Here is a 21,162-nt window from a genome sequence, read left to right on the forward strand (position 1 = left end):
AGACGGACATGAAGCCTTCAACATAATACGTCCCGTCTTAAGACGGGCGTATAAAAATACAAGTAAGCACTGTAAGGACTATGATTTTTTACACTAATAATGAAAACAGAAACTGGACAGATATGAGAATATTTTGTTATTTCAAACTTTAAATGAGCATAAGGGAGATCATAAGGATAAAACGATAAATTGTAAGGCATATTTCAGATACTGAAACCATAAGCTTTACTCCAAAATTGTATGGGATGGGAGCTCTGTAGTATACTGATTAATTTTTCTAATACATGTGGTTGATCTACAGCACCATTACATGTATTATGGAGACAAAAAAAAGATCAGAATTTCTACCCTGAGCAATGGCCCTATTTATACATACTCTGACAAACTTCATTATAAATTATAAAAATTTCATTTATGAAATTATCTTTCAATAACTGGCCTACTAAATATCCCCTTTAATTTCATCACACATATCAATTTTCACACCTTTTAATTACATTTACTATCTTTAATACTGTGCTCCTTGTTTGTATGAAAATATGAGAGATGTGTTGAAGATAGTCATACTCCAAATATTTTCCCAACTACTGAATAATCACAGAGCCACATTTGAGCAAGCATGCAGATTCCATGGAATTGAAAAGACTCAGTAGCTACCAGGTACTCGGTAACAGTATATAACCATAAATTCTTGCCTAGAAATATTCACTAAGCTTTCTAATACATATCTTACCCCGGTATTTCTCTCAACATGTTAGATGTTCTTCTAGTGTATACAAAATTTAACATAGTCATATTCATTACAACTCTTTAAGAACGAACATGTTCAACAAATATAAAAAACCATTTAAAAAAAAATATTCAAATTTAATTTCCAAACCCATCAGTTTATATAATAGGAATAAAAGAAGATCACTTACTTTTATGAGAAATATGAAACATTCCTAAAAGTCTTGAAATATTTCACAAAAAGGGTGACTACTCCAATATCGGAGAAAGAAAGGCAGTGTCCTTTTTTGTTATGGGAATCCCACAATATATGTCTAACTAAAAAGCAAAAATTAGGTGAACAATAATAAAGAAGATGAATGAAAGTCTCACTTAATCAGTAAAATATGCAGATAAGGGATGGCTACCCCAAAACATTACAGATGTACAGACACTTCACTTGAAAAGCAAGGGGTATAAATGCGTAAAATTTCTTTTACTGCTTATTGTTACTTTTGTAAATTTTCTTCCTATCCAGTACAGACAAAATGAGGGCAAAAATCTTACATGACAAAACTAAATTGTAAAAAAATTTGTTTAGTTCATGTTGCTCCGACAATATCATTAGCATGATTAGGTCATAACCTGAGAACCACAGTAACATCCACCTGAGATATTTTTCTTGATATGTCTTGTTCAAAATATAATCTCATAATTCTTAACTTCTTATCTACCCTTTCTGGGGCCCCTTCACACATTTTAATACCCTTCTTGGGCCTCCACTTCCTCTTTGTGGGCCTTGCTTTTCATATGCATGGTATATGGCTGAGGTCCATTGAAGTCTTTACAGCAGACATCACATCTATAACTGGTGGCAGGCTCTGCCTCTTTAGGGGTCTCTCTAGCATAAGCTGATTTATATGGCTTGTATTCAACTGTCAAAATATCAGAATAATCAATATTACAATACTGTTATGACACTGAAGGTGAAAAATCAAGTCTTAAATGTATTGAGCATCAAACATACACATATAGGGCATATAGTCACTTTAAAGAGAAACTGCTCCAAAATTGTCAACTGGTCACTCATCTGGATAATAAATGTCTAATTCAGCACCAAGCATGCATCCGTAAGTTAGATGTATCATCCCCGAAAGTTTGATCAACATAGGGCTTATAGTAACTTGGAAACGAGACCAGCTCTAAAAACATTAACCTGGTCACTTCACATGCACTTATTCACAAAACGTAGGCCAGATCCAGCATCCGAAACAAGCCTGGTAGTGTGCATACTTATGTGTCATCCAAGAAAGTTTGATCAACAAAGAGCATATAATTATTTTAGTATGAACTTGTTTCCAAATCCTTCACAGGTACCCCGAAAATTGTGTCAGATTATGAATCCGTAGCAAGTCATATAGTATACAGCATGTCTCATCCATGCAAGTTTGATCAATACACGACTAATTACATGTACTTTGAATGAGACCTGCTCTAGGAACTTTTATGTGGTCACACACCTAGAAAATGTAGGTCAGATGCAGCATACCGGAGCCAGTCAAAGTTCCCCCTAAGAAAAACGTCCCGGTCAAAGCGTCCCCTGATTTTAGTCAAAGCGCCCCATGATTTTGGTCAAAGCGCCCCCCCCCCCTAACATATTTTTATAGAAAAAATACCGCCCCCAAATATTGGTCAAAGCGTCCTGTGATTTTAGTCAAAGCGCCCCCTGATTTTTGTCAAAGCGTCCCCTAACATATTTTCATAGAAAAAATTATCTTTATATACATGTAAACAAATCTTTACTGTACCCAAGAAATGGGCCAAGCGTCCCCTGGTTTTGGTCAAAGTGCCCCTTAATGTATTTTTTTTTACTTTTTTAGGTAACCGCAAAACAATGATAATATTATGAATACAAAACAGTTTTATTCCGTAACATAAAAAATAATAAAAAAAATATATTTTTTTACTTTTTTAGGTAACTGCAAAACAATAATGTTATAAATATAAAACAGTTTCATTCCGTAACATATTAAGGGGCGCCTTGACCAAAACTCAGGGGATGCTTTGACCAAAATTGAGGAGGTTTTGACCATTACTTGGGGACGGTTCCCAGACGATTTTTTTCTAAGAAAAAAATGTAAGGGGGCGCTTTGACTAAAATCAAGGGACGCATTGACTAAAATCAGGGGATGCTTCGACCAATATTTGGGGGTGGTTTTGTAACATCATTTTGCTGTAAAATTCTATAGGGGCGCTTTGACCAAAATGAGGGGGCATTTTGACCAAAATCAGGGGGCATTTTGACCAAAATCAGGGGACGCTTTGACCGGGACGGTTTTATTAGGGGGCACTTTGACTGGATTTCCAGCATATGAAGCAAGTCGGTAATGTGCATCCTTAGTTAAAGTTAAAAGAAAATATATTAGATGCAAATAAAACTCACCTTTTTCTTGTGGTTTGTGGTATTGTGTGTGTGTGTGTGTGTGTGTGTGTGTGTGTGTGTGTGTGTGTGTGCGTATTGCAGCGGGGGATTTCAACCATGGTAATCTGTCATTTTGCTCTGTAGACTAAATTTAAAAGAATGAAAATAAAATGAATTGATCTCCTTTTACTTCACATTTGTGGCATCAGAACACTGTTGAATATATATTCCTTAGATAAACAATCCTCATGGTAAGACTCTTAATGCAAGTACCAAAAAAGCTTAAAGTTTTCAATATCTCTTCCAAAAAAATTATTTTATAAAAATAGATCAGAAGTGATTAAAATTACAGAAACTCTGAATTTACTGTAAACCAACTTTTATTCACTTGCAATAAATATCCACCATTTAGCAACCTTTACATAATCATAAATATTTTTGTTGGGAACCACTATTTGATGGTGTAAACACATGTCTTTGCTAGATTAGAAATTAATGTTGCAGCTGTTGCACAAAAAAATATAAAATTCACACAACTTTTTAAAATCAAAACTTGATTCGTTTAATACTCACAATGAGGTATGACGAGGGGACATAACCTTCATTTCTCCCTAATCGTACTTTACACCACATCTTGTTCTGTGGGTTGTACTTGATGAAGATGACATCGTCTTTCTGTCTGACAGACAATTCAGGTTCGTCTAGAGGGGTATCCTGATTAGCGTTGTAGGTGAATTTGACCATCAGGCTCTGTCCCTCCCTAAATCCCTCCCCAGTGTCTGTCTCACAATCTGCCCACGCTGTAAAACAATTAATACAAGAGTTATGACATATATAAGAAGAGGCCCAGGGGCCACATCGCTCACCTGAGCAATTGGCTAGGAAAAAGCACACATCAGATCAGAACTAAAAGTTTACTGAGGGGGGGGGGGGGTCTTGAATTTTAACCCCCCAGGGGTTCATGATTTGAACAAACTTGAATCTACACTACCTGAGGATGATTCCCTATAAATATCACTAAGCATGGCTTTAGAGTACTTGAAAAGAAGATTTTTAAAGGTTTCCATGGGTATTCCAATGTAAAACTTTTATCGGCCATTTGGCCCCACTCTACCCCCAGGGGGTCATGATTTGAACAAACTTGAATCTACACTACCTGGGGATGATTCCACATGAGTTTCATCTTTCCTGGTCCAGTGATTCTTGAGAAGAAGATTTTTTAAGATTTTCCTTATATATTCCTATGTAAAACTTTGATCGGCCATTTTGGCCCCACCCTAACCCAGGGGGTCATGATTTGAACAATCTTGAATCTACTCTACCTGAAGAAGATTTCACATGAGTTTCATCTTTCCTGGTCTAGTGGTTCTTGAGAAGAAGATTTTTAAAGATTTTTCCTATATATTCCTATGTAAAACTTTTATTGGCCGTTTTGGCCCCACCCTACCCCTGGGGGTCATGATTTGAACAAACTTGAATCTACACTACCTGAGGATGATTCCATATGAGTTTAATCTTTCCTGGCCCAGTGGTTCTTGAGAAGAAGATTTTTAAAGATTTTTCCTATATATTCCTATGTAAAAATTTGATCGGCCATTTTGGCCCCACCCTACCCCCGGGGGTCATGATTTGAACAAACTTGAATCTACACTACCTGAGGATGATTCCACATGAGTTTCATCTTTCCGGGACCAGTGGTTCTTGAGAAAAAGACCCCGGGGGTCATGATTTGAACAAACTTGAATCTACGCTACCTGAGGATGATTCCACATGAGTTTCATCTTTCCGGGACCAGTGGTTCTTGAGAAGAAGATTTTTTAAAAATGTCATTAATTTTTCTCTAATTCATAATTATCTCCCCTTGGAAAAGGGCTTGGCCCTTCATTTGAAGAAACTTGAATCCCCTTTACCCAAGGATACTTTGTAGCAAGATTGGTTGAAATTGGCCCAGTGGTTCTTGAGAAGAATATGAAAATGTGAAAAGTTACAACAACGACAACGCCGACGACGACGACAACGACAACGACAGACAACGGACAAATTTTAATCAGAAAAGCTCACTTGAGCCTTTGGCTCAGGTGAGCTAAAAACTATAACCAAATAAAATGAGCATTTTCATAAATTCATGTCTATATTTTGCTAAAAAGTTAACTTATACATGTATTCCTTCCAACAAAGTGTATTCTACTTTTTCAAACCACTGTCCTAAACGCTACAAATCTAACATATAACCATACAAAAAAATACCAGACACCTTAATAGCTTACAAGACATTGATCAGTGCTTAGTAATACATTCAATTTCATACATAAACCATGTAAAATAGTTATCATTTTTCTAAACTATCGACTTCTATTTGAGTTGTAACCATCATCCTGTACTCACAAGATGTGTACTTGATTTCTGGGGAGGTGATGGTATCAATGTCACAGTGAACACTACTCGTCTCAATCTGAAAGGCCTTGGGTTTCCTTAATGGAGTCTTACAGTTCAGAAGAGCTAAAACCCCTCTACCCCGACCCTTAGAAGCCTGCATCTGAAATTGACAAACAGTCATTTTAATAGTATGTCTATTAAACTGAATTTGCATAGGCAACAATTACCGTACATCAGCAGGAACCATGTTAAGGATTAAAAAATCAAATGAGAAAATAGTTATTCTCTTACTTTTTATTTTAATGTTACTGGTATTTTCTCAATTACTCTTCACTTTTCTTTACCCTAACAATTTAATTTGTTGTGTTGAAAACTTATAGGCACATATATCAAGGTGCCACTGCAGGTAATATGATATTACCTGCAGTGGCACCTTAATATATAAATAAGAGGCCCACAAGTGGATATTACAAATATCCACTTGTGGGCCTCTTATTTATTTCGTAAAGTAATAATTACCAGGTACAATAATTTTATTTTTTTTATTGCAGTTGCATGCAATATTTTCACCTTTTTATTGTCCCCCGCATGAAAAGTGGGGGATATTAATTTGGGTTTGTCCGTCCATCCGTCCGTCCGTCTTTCTGTCTGTCCGTAACACTTTCGTTTCCACACGATATCTCGAGAACCCTTTGAGCTTTTGCAATGAAATTTAGCATAGCAACTCCCTATGGACTAAAGAAGATCCCTATTGATTTTGAGGTCAAAAGGTCAAAGGTCAAGGTCATTAATAAGCAAATTCTGTCTGTTATAGCACTTTCGTTTCCACACGATATCTCTAGAACCATTTGAGATATCCCTGTGGCCTAATGAAGAACCCTATTGATTTTGAGGTCAAAAGGTCAAAGTTCAAGGTCGTAAATTTATACATTCTGTCTGTGTGTAACACTATCATTTCCGGGCGATATTTCAAGAAGATTTTGAGTTTATGCAATATAATTTTATATCAAAACTCCCTAGGACCTCTCTCACCCCTCTCAAAGTGCCCCGCCTCGTTTGTTTTATTAGTATTTATAGTATTACATGTCGCTATTTTTAGCACAGGGGCATGAGGAGAGTTATTGCGTATAAAACAGGTCCTCGGCGGACTTTATGATCTTATTACATATATTAGAACTGTTTAATAAAGGCTAAATAAATCAAACACCATGGATTGTGTAAAATTTTGAGAATACCGAACATGAATATATACATGTATGTGACTTCAGTTCTGCATATACTTGACTTCATGTAAAAGCGATTCCGTGGTCTAGAGGTGTGTCTCTCGCTTCACATGTGAGAGGTCGATCGAATCTCGATTGTTCCTTTTTTTTTTTTTTTTTTTTAAATACTTTTCTTTTTTTTTTAAACTAAATGATAGTATTCAGCATGTGAAATGAAAAATTTATGAGGTTATAAAATCATCATTACAGTGTGATGAATATTCCACATAAAAGAATCTTCTATACACATAATAAAAGAATAAGCAATCAAATCTTTATATACATATTGACATACATGTATTTTATTTGCTTCAGTATACATGTATACTTTTAATAATTCTACAAATTCAGTCAGGGGGATCCGACTTTTTCCCTAAGCGGGGGACACGAATTCTCTGAATTAGCTTGTTTTACTTCATTTTCCTTCAAGTAGTTATATGTTGATAAAGATGCAATAAAAAGAATAGCACGATAAATGTTTTGAAATTTCTGGCTTTAAGTTCCAATTAAGATTCCCATGCAACAATGCAGACTTCTCACATAGATTTTCTTTTATGGCTCAAGATAATTCTTTGTCTATATCCAATACAAGAAAAAAAAACGTTGAATATGTACTGTTTATATTAAGTCCTCCACTAACATGACCAAAGAGAGAATATCACATTCTTGAGAGATTATATCACTCCACAGGCACCTGAATTTTTATCAACTTGGTGCTCAATAAGCCAAATATCGAAAAATTTTACCCCCTCTATATATAAATACATTTTTATGTATATAGATGGGGTTGAATTTTTCGATATTTGGCTGATTTATATAAAATTTCAGGTGATCACTCTAGTCTAGGACCGCGCCTAATATAATACACTATAAACATGGTAAGGAAATGTTACCAGGCCTAGTACAATCACTAGTAGCTACGTAGCTTGATTAGCTTTATTTACCCACCTGAGGTAGCTTTATTTAACTACCAAATCAATTAATTTCTATAAAAAAGCATTTTTCTCAGGGTGCAGAAAATATCATTATGATGCAGCCATCATTTTAAACTTTGAACTCATCTGAAAACAATTCATGAAAAAATCCCTCTTAAAATGTCTTTTTCTGTGCAATTCAATCAAAGTTCTAAAAGTTTTGGGGCTATGTATGACAGTTAGAACAGTTACTCCTTGAATGAAAAGACAAAGAAGTCAAGTTCAGGTTAACAAGATAATACTGTAGATCACTAAATTTTCGCGACACCTTATTTTCGCGAGATTGTCTTTTAGTCTTTGTTAGCGAGACATTATTCTCACGAATAGTTGTTATTCCTCTATATAATCGTAAGGAAAACTTTAATACGCAAGAATTAATTTTTTGCGAACATATTGTCTCGTGTAATTACGCGAAAATAAAGTTCTCGCGAATAAAAAGTGATTTACAGTAGGTCGGTAATTATTCAGCTTAATGTGAGGAAATCATACTCAGCAATGCCTCATCATACGCATGAGAGAAGACAGTTAACCAAACAATGGAATTACATGTTTTGCTCTAAATCGTCCAAACACAGCAATTATTGTATAAACTATCTCTGCTTTAGATTGTTTTTTTAAACCTCCTTAGTATAAATAAGGATAGTATTTAATTGCGATTTTTTGTCTCTTTTTAATAAAAAGAAAAATTTTGAAAAGTTACATTGAAATAGCTAAATAAAGCTACCTGTGGTAGGTAATTAAAGCTATGTAGGTATAATTCTACCTACGTAGCTAAATCTATAGACCCTTTTCCTATGACACATTTTGCTTAAGATTTCCCTTATAGCCACCATCTTGTAGGGCAAAGTAGTGAATTTACCTCTTTGTGCAACCAATTTTAAACATGCATGCCAAAAATATATGGTGGAAAATATTTATAATCTTATAATCATGAATTAATAGAGGCTTTAACAAACGTATATTAAAAGAAAAATAGTGTTATCTTTACCTCAGTAACCAATATAACAAATTGAACTTGGTTGAATAATGAAAGGATCTGGAAATGTTGCCCTACAATCTGGGGGCTAAGGGGAATAACTCCAAGGCAAAATATGACATAGGAAAAGGGTCTACAGTGATTGCATGTACTGGACCTGGTTACCTGTCTAAGAAATAATTATACATATATGTACTGATAATTAGAGATATTGTAAGCTTAACATACTCTTGATGTTAAGACGTGTTATTACCATTAAGAACTTTAAAAACAGTATGTAAAGATCCAGCATCAGCAACTGCTTTTACATCCCAATGTTTAAGTTTCGGCGGGAAATGTCCAAGATTTCAGGTCACGTTTAAGGGCTTAGCATAAGTCGAATGAGCAATTTAACAAAAGAAAAAAGACATTGTGATGTAATACTTGATATTTGTAATAATGTGAAGATAAATTTATCTATTTTACCTGTAAGGTTTTAAGGATACCTTGTTGTTATATGCGAAAAATTTTCTCTTTATGATAGGAAATTGTAAACTGGTCCCCAGTCTTTCGGGATTTCTCTAGACTCACCCAATCGTTCGGGAAGATTTTACAACCAGTTTAATGTTGACATCCTTTCGGTTTTCTCGGGTGTTTGGTCCAACTCTTTCCAACAAAGATGGACTGAGTCGCAGACTCACATTCACAGAAGGCTATGGACATGACCAATGATGGTAATTTCATGAAATCAAAGTTTAAAGAAATTGACGAGTGTTTAACAATCCTTAGCTTGCTATGATATAAAAACTTCTTTAGGGCAGACGAGATACTTTGTGGGTGTTTTCTATTTTTATGAATTATGATATAATCATCTGTGTATGTAGACCTTTATCCATTGTATCTATACTTGATATTACTTTTGAACTCTCAGAGTAATTAAGCATTGTACATGTATGAGGTTTATTATATAACATTCCACGTAAGATATGCTCATATAATAAATATTTCATGAAAGTGTGACTATCATTTTTTTTAATCTAAAGTCTATACAAGTTGCTGTCCTTTAAAAAAGGACTGCAATACGTGGACCAAATGCATGTTTTTCTAACCGAAATCCAATTTAAGAAAATCTCTAGGTGTAGGGAATATTCATGTTGGTTTGTTCACATTTTCTCTACAATGATCTGCCTACTTATGAATGATAGTCTCAAAGCAAAATTGTTAAATATTTTCTCCGATTAGCGGCATTTAAGTTTTGTCTGTTTAAAAAATCGGGCTATTTTGATACATGTTACCAATAATGGCTGCATGGGACTTGACACCTGATTTAGATTTATACAGAAGAAAAATAGAGATCTGATGGTTCAGCACAGCTCTGTAGCACGCAATTTTTTTCGTCGGAGCCCCCCCCCCCCCCCCCAAACACATACACATTAAAAGCCGTTGCTACAGACCTCTATCAAACGGAATTTGGATTGCTGGAGTATTAAATTATTTTGCGAGTTTTGATGCACAAAACTAATGCCGGTGAAAACTTGTTTTATCTTAAAAAGCTAGAACTATTAGTTGAATGACGTTTTATTTTCAAGGTGTGAAGTAACATGTATCTACATGTTTACTGCAAGCTCTTCCTACTTTTTAAAATGCCTGTACCATAGAATCAATGTTTAGTTTGTATATAAAAGTATATGTAGGCCTATAAGAGAGAAATTCGGATCCGCCAATGAATAGATTGCGATATACGGATTTAAAAGCACAATCTGACAATGATTGGCGTATTCTAATTCGAATAGGGGGAATTATTCTAAGGGCAAGTTACCTAAGGAGCGAACTCTCTAGCATTATCGCGCATGCGTAGCCTGTCATTTGCCCATAGCATCCGGTTTAGCCTCGCTTATATATTTACTGCGTGGACCTCAGGGTCCACGCAATAAAAATGATACAGTACGTCACACTGTAGATAATATGCAGAAGCACATTGTATCAGGGATGCATATACTCAATACTGGCATATAGGTATATGGCTACATATTCTGAGTATTACAAAGTATAAACTGGTGAAGGACAGTATATGAAATTCACAAGTTCTTGCCCCGTTTTCTAAATTTTTCTAAATGTGTGAAACCCTCAGCCTCTGAAATACTTTGCCACTGTTACCACTTAGCTGTTGAGACCCATTATGTTGACTGACTTTCAGACAACTGTGAACCAGATGTTATATATTCCCTCTCTTTGTAGAAATTCAGCTACCAGGATGTTAAAAATTTTAATTTGATAAAAAGAATTGCACACGATTTGTTGTTAGATATGAATTTTTATCCAACTTGTTGTGCATTAGGTAAAGATCATATTTTAACCAAAAACCATGGGAGATTTTTTTTTTAAATATACACATGTATATTTACAAAAACAAAATTGTGATATATATCTTACAGATCCAAATGGTAAACCCTAATTCTTATTTCTGTATACACTATAGTAGGTACTTGTACACTGACCTATGAGAGTGCTGCCCTTGGATACAGTGATTTTCCATTGACAGAGGAACCAGTGTATCTTCTGGGCATAAAGTACAGTGCTTTATATGGTAAGATAGAATTTTCATTTTTTTTTTTTTCATTTGATATCACATTTGACCACAATATATACACTGTAATTATATTTGTTGACTGTGACTATTTCATCATATAACTGTAAATAATTTAATTGATTACAAGAGGAAGTAAGAATACTTTACCTTATATTGCAGACAGGGATGACTTAAAGAAAGATTTTCTATCCAGGATATGGTGTACTTATAGGAAAAACTTCCCAGCCATTGGTAAATTCTGTATACAGGGAATTTTTGGCCCGTTTTATTTTGATTCTTTTTGCACGCTTATGGGTGGACAGATTTTAAATGGGCAAAATAAAAAGAACACAGTATAATTTCTTTCAAAGAACTGCAACTGTATGTATTTAGAATCGTACGGATTTGTTTGCAAGTGTTAAAGGGTGAAAATAAGACAGGGCAAATAAAAACAACGGTATACAGTAGTTATGTTCAAATGATGTATTGATTCTTCATTAAGTTAAGTATGGTTTCTGAATGATGGCCTTGACTGACACTCAAAAGAACTACTGTTAGATAGCTGCAGATCTGTAGCTCTCCGAAAAAAATATTGATAGACCAGAGAGCTACAGTGCCACCCATTGAAAAAACTGTATATTTATTGCGCACAAAAAAATGCGCTCGGTTCTTGATTAATTCTTCCAAATTCTTACCTCAACTGCAAAAAAGGGAAGATTCCAAAAAATTCCTCTCTCCTTTATCAATTACTCTTGTAGTTGACATATGAACGAAGCATATTGGACCGAATTACTAAGTATCTTTGAAACCAAAATGGCAGTATAAATAAACGAAATGTTCGATGACTACAATATCAGGATCAGGAGGACTATTAACAACAATTATGAGGAAAGTTTGGTTTTGGAAACAGCGAAAGAATGTGTTAGGAACATATGATTAGTAATATTTTGAGATTGCAGTTTTAAAAACATGGAAAAATAAATTGCATTTTTTTGTGCGCAATAAATATACAGTTTTTTCAATTGGTGGCACTGTAGCTCTCCGGTCTATCAATATTTTTTTCGGAGAGCTACAGATCTGCAGCTAACTGTTAGAATGCTAGTGATATAAAATGATGTGTATTATGTCTTCAAGGAGTTCATTTGATATGTATTAATGAGAAAATTCCAATTATACATGAAAGAAAGAAGCTGAAATGTTTATTAGTGTATGTTCAATAATGTACAGAGAGTATCTTTAATTCACTTGGAAATTTGGATTCAATCAGCAACTTTCTAATGAAGTTCATGGATTTAACTAAATAATGTATTTCTAGGTGGGACAGGTCCAACCTCAGATGGGGGATGGGGATGTATGTTACGGTGTGGACAGATGATGCTTGCCCAGGCTCTGGTGGTCAGGCACCTAGGGAGAGGTTTACATCTACTTTTCTTATTACACCATATTACATCTTAACGGTAATCTTAAAGATCTATTTCTGGTTCTGTAGGCCTTCACACACCGGGTACATCACATATTAAATTTATTAAAAGATCAACGAAGGAAAAGATGAATGGGTTGTTGACATTGTAGTTGTCTTGACACAAAAATTTAAGACAAACTTTAATTTAATGCAGATTGGAGATGGAATCCACACTGCCATGATGAAAGATACAAAAGAGTTCTACAAATGTTTGCTGACAAGAAAAGTGCAAATTACTCCATTCAACAAATAGGTGAGCATGTAGTTTTCTGTAATAATTAATGCTTTTATTCTTCAAATTGTTTAAAATTCACATTTTTTTTGTTTGATTTGTACAGTTTAGAAAATGGATAAATACAATTCGAAAAAAAAAATATGCATGCATCATGTTAAAGAAGAGGTATTATCTTAATTTCTTATGCTATAGCATCCATGGGAGTTTCTGAAGGTAAACAAGTTGGATCTTGGTTTGGACCAAACACAGTGGCTCAAGTTTTAAAGTAAGACATAAAAATTATCAATATGAGGTCTAAGTGTGTACCTTAAAGCATAAAAAGTTGAACATTGTTATTACTAAGCATTCATATTTTTATCGAATACAGTGGATAAACCAAAACTTGTTTACTAGGAACACTGATATTGCGAATTCATGCATGGATATAGCGAAGTTATTTTCGATCCCCAGCTTTATAGATTTAAATAATTTCTTATATGGATATAAAGGATTAAGGACATAGCAAAGTAATTTCATAGGTCCCATTGACTTTGTTATAACCAAGTTTTATATCTATATGATTTGAAAGTCTCAACATTTCTTTTAGCTCACCTGAGCTGAAAAACTCAAGTGAGCTTTTCTGATCATGAGTTGTTCAACATCTATCCATCCATCTTTCCATCCATACATTTGTAAACTTTTCACATTTAAGACTTTTTCTGAAGAACTGCTGCACTTTGAATGTATGATTATGCGTAAATTCAGTCACTTCTTTTCCTTTAAAGTTTGCTTGAAATTAGCCATTAAATTGATAATAAAATTAATTATTTTATAATTTAAAAAATTTTTAGAAATATATTACAATGTACTATATATTACATTTATGTACATTTCCTAAGTGAATCTGTTCTTTCTTTGAATAGGAAGTTAGCTGTGTATGATGAGTGGAGTTCTGTTGTGATTCATATAGCCATGGACAACACTGTTATAGAGAATGATATCAGTAGGTTATCCCAACACTGTTATAGAAAATGATATCAGTAGGTTATTTACAACAATATTACAGAGAATCAATGTTATCAGTAGGTTATTTACAACACTGTTATAGAGAATATCAGTAGGTTATTTACAACACTGTTATAGAAAATGATATCAGTAGGTTATTTACAACAATGTTACAGAGAATCAATGTTATCAGTAGGTTATTTACAACAATGTTATAGAAAATGATTCAGTAGGTTATCTACAACACTGTTATAGAAAATGATCAGTAGATTATAAACAACAATGTTATAGAAAAATGATATCAGTAGGTTATTTACAAAACACTGTTATAGAAAATGATATCAGTAGGTTATCTACAACACTGTTATAGAAAATGATATCAGTAGGTTATTTACAACAATATTATAGAGAATGTTATCAGTAGGTTATCTACAACATTGTTATAGAGAATGATATCAGTAGGTTATATACAACAATGTTATAGAAAATGATTCAGTAGGTATCTACAACACTGTTATAGAACATGATATCAGTAGGTTATTTACAACAGTGCTATAGAAAATGATATCAGTAGGTTATCTACAACAATGTTATAGAAAATGATATCAGTAGGTTATCTACAACACTGTTATAGAACATGATATCAGTAGGTTAACTACAATACTGCTATAGAAAATGATATCAGTAGGTTCTCTACAAATAATTAAAGCAATCAGTTTTCTTACTTTTATGTAAGTATCACATGCTTTTTTTCAAATAAAATTCTTTATGTGTTTTAATATTTTCTTGACTTGCGTTACATGTTTTTGAATGATTAGATCTGAAATATGTAACATACATGTATTTCTTGTCACCTTGTATATCATGGGTAAACTGCAGTTTTTATTGTGGCAGATAAAAGAACTAAAATTCAAATCTTAGAATTGTTGGATGTTCAAATAATTGATGAACATGTTCCTTTAAAACTATTGTCAAAGAAAAATACAATATGTCATCATGACCAATTTTAGACACAAACTGTTTTTATTTCAGGGAGTGTTTGTAAAGGAAATGAACAAAGTGACTGTGATATAATTGGAGTTAGACAATTAAAACATAATTCTGCTGCCACGGGACAAAGCAAAAGTTCTAGTCAAAATTCCCAGAACCAAAACAAAAACAAACAAAATACAGTGAATGTCAAAAGTTGGAACCCACTTTTACTTGTAATTCCATTACGACTTGGATTGACTGAAATTAATTCAGTTTATGTGCATAGTTTAAAGGTACATTTAAAGTTTTCTTTTTACTTTACTATAACTCGATCTTCTTTTATGAAGAATGCATATTTACCGGGTAATATATATTTATTAAAATTAAATATTGCCACCACAAAGGGAAATCATCTATAAATTGATTTATTCAATTGTAAAGAATTTCTTTGAAAGAAAACCATTTACAAAATGTTCTTGAAGATAATTAAGTAATTAAGTCTAAATAAATACTACCTTCTAAATTTCAGGCTTGTTTAAGTTTTCCACAGAGTGTGGGTATCATTGGAGGCAAACCAAACCATGCCCACTGGTTTGTTGGTTATATGGGTGAGCATATACATGTATTTATGTATTCTAAGTTCTGTTAGATTTCTTGTACATTTTTCATGTCTCTAGTCTCAAATTTGTTTGAAAACGTTTTTACCTTCGACAGCTCCATCACACAAATAAGAAAATATTTTTTTAAAACTCCAAAAGTACATAAGTTCTTGATTCTGAGATTCTACAACAAAAACGTTTTGTTATTTTTAGGGGATAAACTGATTTACCTTGACCCCCACACTACGCAGCCCTGGGAGGACCTAGACAGCCCAGACTTCCCCGATGACAGCTACCACTGTCCCTTCCCTTCCACAATGAATGTCATGGATTTAGATCCTTCTATAGCACTGGTATAAAGGCATACCCATAAATATGTTTTGTCCGAGTTCCTTATAATCTTGAAGTTTTACAAGAAATTTTTCAGAGTTTTGTCTTGGATAGAAAACTTCACTATATATACATTAATTTGCTGTATTTTTGTTTTACTACATGTACATGGTTTTACTATTGAAAAATTGAACAATCTTAAATTTTGTCACATGTATTTGGTATGACTTGTATTGGATCAGCTGAATTATGTATGACTTGTTTTGGATCAACTGAATTATGCATGCTTGTTTCAGATCAGCTGAATTGTGTAGGTCTTGTTTTGGATCAGCTGAATTGTATATCCATTATAGGAGAAATATTTCTGAATTTTTTTCCCCATAAGTTAAATTAATTAACCCATAAAATGTTTCCCATCAATTAGATTTTGAGCTGAATAATTAAATGCAAATGTGTAAAGTAGTATACTTTCAATTTCACTCTGCAGCTGTGTGTAGACTAGTACATGTATAGTGAACTAGATGAAAAAACACGTAGAATACTTGCAAAATATTGAAAGAAACAGTATAAGGATTGCTAAAATAATTTCAACATGATAGTTAAAACTTAAAGCCATTTATTTTTTGTTTATTCAGGGTTTTTACTGTGGAACAGAAAAAGAGTTTGATGATCTCACACAGAGTGTTCAGAAGTTTGTTGTCAGCTCCAGTAAAAACCCCATGTTTGAACTGTACAAAGATAGACCCCATCACTGGCCTCCGTATGAACCATATACTGCCCAGTCAGCCAGTGCAACAGGTAAGATACACTGCCCAGCTAGTGCAACAGGTAATGTGATCCCATATGAACCATATACTGCCCAGTCCGCTAGTGCAACAGGTAATGTGATCCCATATGAATCCTACACTGCCCAGTCATCTAGTGCAATAGTTAATGTGATCCTATGTGGACCATACACTGCTCAGTCAGCTAGTGCAATAGGTAAGGTGATTGTATGTGGACCATATACTGCCCATCCAGCTAGTGCAACAGGTAAAGTGATCCCATGTGGACCATACACTGCCCAGTCAGCTAGTGCAATAGGTATTTAAGGTGATCACATGTGGACTATACACTGTCCAGTCAGCTAGTGCATTAGGTAAGGTGATCCCATGTGGACCATACACTACCCAGTCAGCTAGTGCAATAGGTAAGGTGATCCCATGTGGACCATACACTGCCCAGTCAGCTAGTGCAATAGGTAAGGTGATCCCATGTGGACCATACACTACCCAGTCAGCTAGTGCTGTAAGTAAAGTGATCTCACGTGGACCATATACTGCCCAGTCAGCTAGTGCATTAGGTAATGTGATCCCATGTGGACCATACACTATCCAGTCAGCTAGTACAACAGGTAATGTGATCCCATGTGGACCAAACGCTGCCCGTCCAGCTACTGCGCAATAAGTAAAGTGATCCCATGTGGACCATACACTGCCCAGTCAGCTAGTGCAATAGGTAAGGTGATCCCATGTGGACCATACTCTGTCCAGTCAGCTAGTGCAATAGGTAAGGTGATCCCATGTGACCATACACTGCCCAGTCAGCTTGTGCAACACGAAAGGTAATCAAAAAATATTTACATATCAAAACATTTAGTAACATCACAAATTCCAAGTAGATGAATATAGGAACAAGCATTTATATATCAAGGATTCTAATTGAGATTTTTAGGTCACCTGAGTAAACTCAGGTGACCTATTGCTATCCGTTTTCGTCTGTCGTCGTTCGTCGTACGTTGTTCGTAAACTTTTGAACATTTTCAGCTTCTTCTCTGCAACCACTGAACCAATTTTAACCAAATTTGGCACAAAGCATCTATGGGTGAAGGGGAACAAAAATTGTGAATTTCATGATCCCTGCCCCCCTGGGGCCTGAGGGATGGGGCCAAAACCACTAAAATTAATGCAATCTTTAAAAATCTTCTTCTTTACTCCTGACCATCAAGCAGTCAAACTGTTTGCATGATTGTAATCAGCATTGAGTCCTCTACCAAAATTGTGAAATTCATGGCCCTGGGGTCAGGGGTTCTAGTGCTAGGGCAGGGCTAAATAAGTATATAGTGAAAATGCATTATTTCTTTGAAAATCTTCTTCACTGCTCCTGGGTATTAAATAAGCCAACTAAGTAGATAGTTATGATGAGCAAGAGTGCCTCTACCAAAATTGTGAATTTTTTGGCCCCAGGGTCAGGGGTTCAGGTGTTAGGGCGGGGCTCTATTGATTATATACAGGAAAATACATGATTTCTTTGAAAATCTTCTTCTCTGCTCCTGGGTATTAAATAAACTAACTAAGTGCATAATTATGATGAGCAAGAGTGCCTCTATCAAAATAGTGAATTTTATGGCCCCAGGGTCAAGGGTTCTGGTGTTGGGGGGGGGGGGGGCTCTATAGATTATATAGTAAAAATACATGAAATCTTTGAAAATCTTCTTCTCTGCTCCTAGATATTAAATAAACTAACTAAGTGCATAGGTATGATGAGCATGAGTGCCTTTACCAAAATTGTGAATTTTATGGCCCCAGGGTCAAGAGTTCTGGTGTGGGGGGGGGGGGGGGCTCTATTGATTATATAGTGAAAATACACAAATTCTTTGAAAATCTTCTCTGCTCCCTCCTAGGTATTAAATAAACTAACTAAGTGCATAGTTATAATGAGCAAGAGTGCCTCTACCAAAATTATGAATTTTATGGTCCCGGGTCAAGGGTTCTGGTGTGGGGGGGGGCTCTATAGATTATATTGTAAAAATACATGAATTCTTTGAAAATCTTCTTCTCTGCTCCTAGGTATTAAATAAACTAACTAAGTGCATAGTTATACTGAGCAAGAGTGCCTTTACCAAAATTGTGAATTTTATGGTCCCAGGGTCAGGGGTTCTGGTGTTAGGGCGGGGCTCTATAGATTATATAGTAAAAATTCATGAATTCTTTGAAAATCTTTTTCTCTGCTCCTAGGTATTAAATAAACTAACTAAGTGCATAGTTATGATGAGCAAACATGCTTTTACCAAAATTGTGAATTTTATGGTCCCAGGGTCAGGGGTTCTGGTGTTGGGGGGGGGGGGCTCTATTGATTATATAGTGAAAATACATTAAATCTTTGAAAATTTTCTTCTCTGTCTCTGGGTATGAAGCAGATGAACTACCTATATAGTTATGATGAGCAAGGGCAATAATCCTGCAGAATTGTTAATTTCAAGGCCCCAGGGTCAGGGAAGGGGTGGGGCTCTACTTATATACTGAAAATGAATTAATTGTTTGAAATCTGCTCCTTTCTATTTATAAAACATTTATTTGATATTTTTTTTTAAGGGTGCCTTTTTAAAATTTGTGCAATGTGTAGACCTAGGGTCAGGGGTTTATTTCACAGTGTCACTACTGATTATTGCTGAATATTACTTAGTTGGAATGCATTTTTGTTCCCCTACCTTGCGTATGGGTATTCAGTACCCCTGCGAGGTGATCATGAATACCGGTAATGAATTTCCTTGAATTTTTCATGAATTTTATTCATGAAATGTTCATGAAACGTTCATGAAGATCCTATGAACTTATTATTGGACATTTTCATATCAATAAACCAAGCTAAGCAACTGCTAAGTGTAAGTTATGATGATCAATGGTGCCTCTTTCAAAATTGTGAATGCCATATAGCATCTGGCTTAAAACATGAATCAAATTCAATAACTGGAAAGTTGTTGCAGAATGCTCAGGTGACCTATAAGGCCCGTGGGCCTCTTGTTCAACTATAAATAATTATTTAGAGTGACTGTGTTTTCTTAATTCTTTGATTCACTGGTCATGGGGAAAGTTAAAAAAAATTATGGATGGACATAAAAAAAACTTGTAAGAGCAAAGTATCTTTGTTGTATCGTCTGCTCCATTCTTAATCATAACAGTATACTTTGGACAAGTCATAGTCCTCAACTTAAAAGTAGACTAATCTTTCCAACTTCTTTCTCTGAGCATTAGCAGTAGCCTAAGACATGCAGGTTATTTCTAAGGTTGATGGTTTGTTTTCTATTTCTGCAGGATTTACTATGGTTGAAGGGCTTGATACAGACGAAGAATTTGAACTCATTGGATAACTACAAAGGTTGTTGGTGGAGCCTTCAATGGGTGGACAGATCCAGTGAGATAATTTTTACCATAAGTTAACTTTAAATGTGCCTGTCATGATAAAGGACACAAAGAGCCGAAATTGTGATATTTATTGTATAACCTTCTTTGTGAAAACCCTCTATACTGTTGTATGTTTTGCAGAACCTTAGAGTTATTTCTAAGAGTTCAAATATATCCATGTAAATTATATAAGCTTACTTCCAGAAGAAATTAACTTGTACATGTCACTATCAAGAGAAACTTGTACATGTCACTATCAAGAGATCATTGTGAAAAATCAGTAACTAACCATGCTTCAGATACCTGTTTTCTGTATCCGTAAAAGCTTTTAAAAGTGCACTTTAATGATGTAAATTCTGTCATTGCTATTTAATTGTGCTTAATGTAAATATGCAAAAAATTATACTTTTTTCTGCTCAATATATATTTTGTTTAAAAAAATTCGAATATTAAACTTGTTCAATTATTAGGATCTGTTAGCTTGACTCCATGTATTACTATGGATTAAACACTTGTAGAGAGAATACAAATCATAATTCACATGACTTATATTACCGGTATTATAATATGCAAATATTGCTCAGAAATAGGTTTATTAGTATAAACTGTAGTTTAATACACTATTCTGTAAGTCTTTGTTCTGTTTTAAGGATATTTTAATTCAGTATGTTGCAAGATGAAATGTGTTAATTTAAGATATTGATTAAAATAAAGATGTGTTAATTTTGAAAGACTTTGTAATTTTTAGGCTGTTGTTTTCCGTATATCAGATACTGATAGTAATGATGTATACAATACCAATTTTTCAGTGGATGTTGCCATTAGGTTTGAATAACCGGTAATAATAATGCAAATATGAAATTTTACTATAATACATGTACATTATTTTTATTCATTTATTTAGTATTAATTTTCTGATCACTAATCTTTTATAACAGAAACAAGATTGTTTTATTTCCCCCAAAATTGTTTATTCTTTGACTGTATTTATGATGGATAACAAGAGTTTAAATTCTCTCAAACTTTTGCTTTGATTGCGCCCATTCCAATTCGTCCACATCGATAGCACAGGCACCTTCATTCATCCGTTTTCTTTGAGAATCTTTATTAGCCACTCTTTCGTTTTCTGACAGTAATTTCTTCATTTTCTT

The 21,162-nt window shown here is 34.4% G+C and overlaps 2 protein-coding genes across 3 annotated transcripts; one reads left to right on the forward strand and one right to left on the reverse strand.

Annotated features, from left to right (window-relative positions):
• Positions 1–873: 873 nt before the first annotated feature.
• Positions 874–9,283, reverse strand: LOC134276566 (uncharacterized). The gene is made up of 5 exons (XM_062758810.1): positions 9,184–9,283; positions 5,516–5,666; positions 3,704–3,930; positions 3,224–3,275; positions 874–1,643 (listed from the first exon to the last, which is right to left on the reverse strand). The coding sequence occupies exons 2-5, from the start codon at positions 5,664–5,666 to the stop codon at positions 1,468–1,470; spliced, it is 606 nt and encodes a 201-aa protein (XP_062614794.1). The 5' UTR covers positions 9,184–9,283; the 3' UTR covers positions 874–1,467.
• Positions 9,284–9,309: 26 nt separating this feature from the next.
• Positions 9,310–20,742, forward strand: LOC134276565 (cysteine protease ATG4B-like). 2 transcript variants are annotated; one of them, XR_009994075.1, is made up of 13 exons: positions 9,310–9,431; positions 11,177–11,284; positions 11,447–11,518; positions 12,582–12,680; positions 12,883–12,981; positions 13,156–13,228; positions 13,866–13,945; positions 14,980–15,212; positions 15,449–15,527; positions 15,732–15,871; positions 16,484–16,646; positions 19,922–20,280; positions 20,311–20,742. XR_009994075.1 is itself a non-coding variant. In XM_062758808.1 (12 exons), the coding sequence occupies exons 1-12, from the start codon at positions 9,413–9,415 to the stop codon at positions 19,975–19,977; spliced, it is 1,221 nt and encodes a 406-aa protein (XP_062614792.1). In that variant the 5' UTR covers positions 9,310–9,412; the 3' UTR covers positions 19,978–20,742. The 2 variants fall into 2 exon arrangements, 1 of the variants encoding a protein (XP_062614792.1); XM_062758808.1 differs by having other exon boundaries at positions 19,922–20,742.
• Positions 20,743–21,162: the final 420 nt, after the last annotated feature.

Source organism: Saccostrea cucullata, unplaced genomic scaffold (assembly GCF_032062105.1).
Source record: "Saccostrea cucullata isolate Sc308-1 unplaced genomic scaffold, CSIRO_AGI_Scuc_v1 ctg12182, whole genome shotgun sequence".
NCBI classification, from domain to species: Eukaryota; Metazoa; Mollusca; class Bivalvia; order Ostreida; family Ostreidae; genus Saccostrea; species Saccostrea cuccullata.

Bases quoted from the DNA above. Each gene is read 5' to 3' on its own strand.
- LOC134276566 (XM_062758810.1), bottom strand. From the start codon at position 5,666: ATGCAGGCTTCTAAGGGTCGGGGTAGAGGGGTTTTAGCTCTTCTGAAC. The intron at 3,276-3,703 runs GTGAGTATTAAA...TTTTAAATTTAG, and splicing joins TCCCCTCGTCATACCTCATT to TCTACAGAGCAAAATGACAG. The intron at 1,644-3,223 runs GCACACACACAC...ATATTTTGACAG, and splicing joins GAAATCCCCCGCTGCAATAC to TTGAATACAAGCCATATAAA.
- LOC134276565 (XM_062758808.1), top strand. The intron at 13,229-13,865 runs GTAAGACATAAA...TTCTTTGAATAG, and splicing joins ACAGTGGCTCAAGTTTTAAA to GAAGTTAGCTGTGTATGATG. The intron at 13,946-14,979 runs GTAGGTTATCCC...TTTTTATTTCAG, and splicing joins TGTTATAGAGAATGATATCA to GGAGTGTTTGTAAAGGAAAT.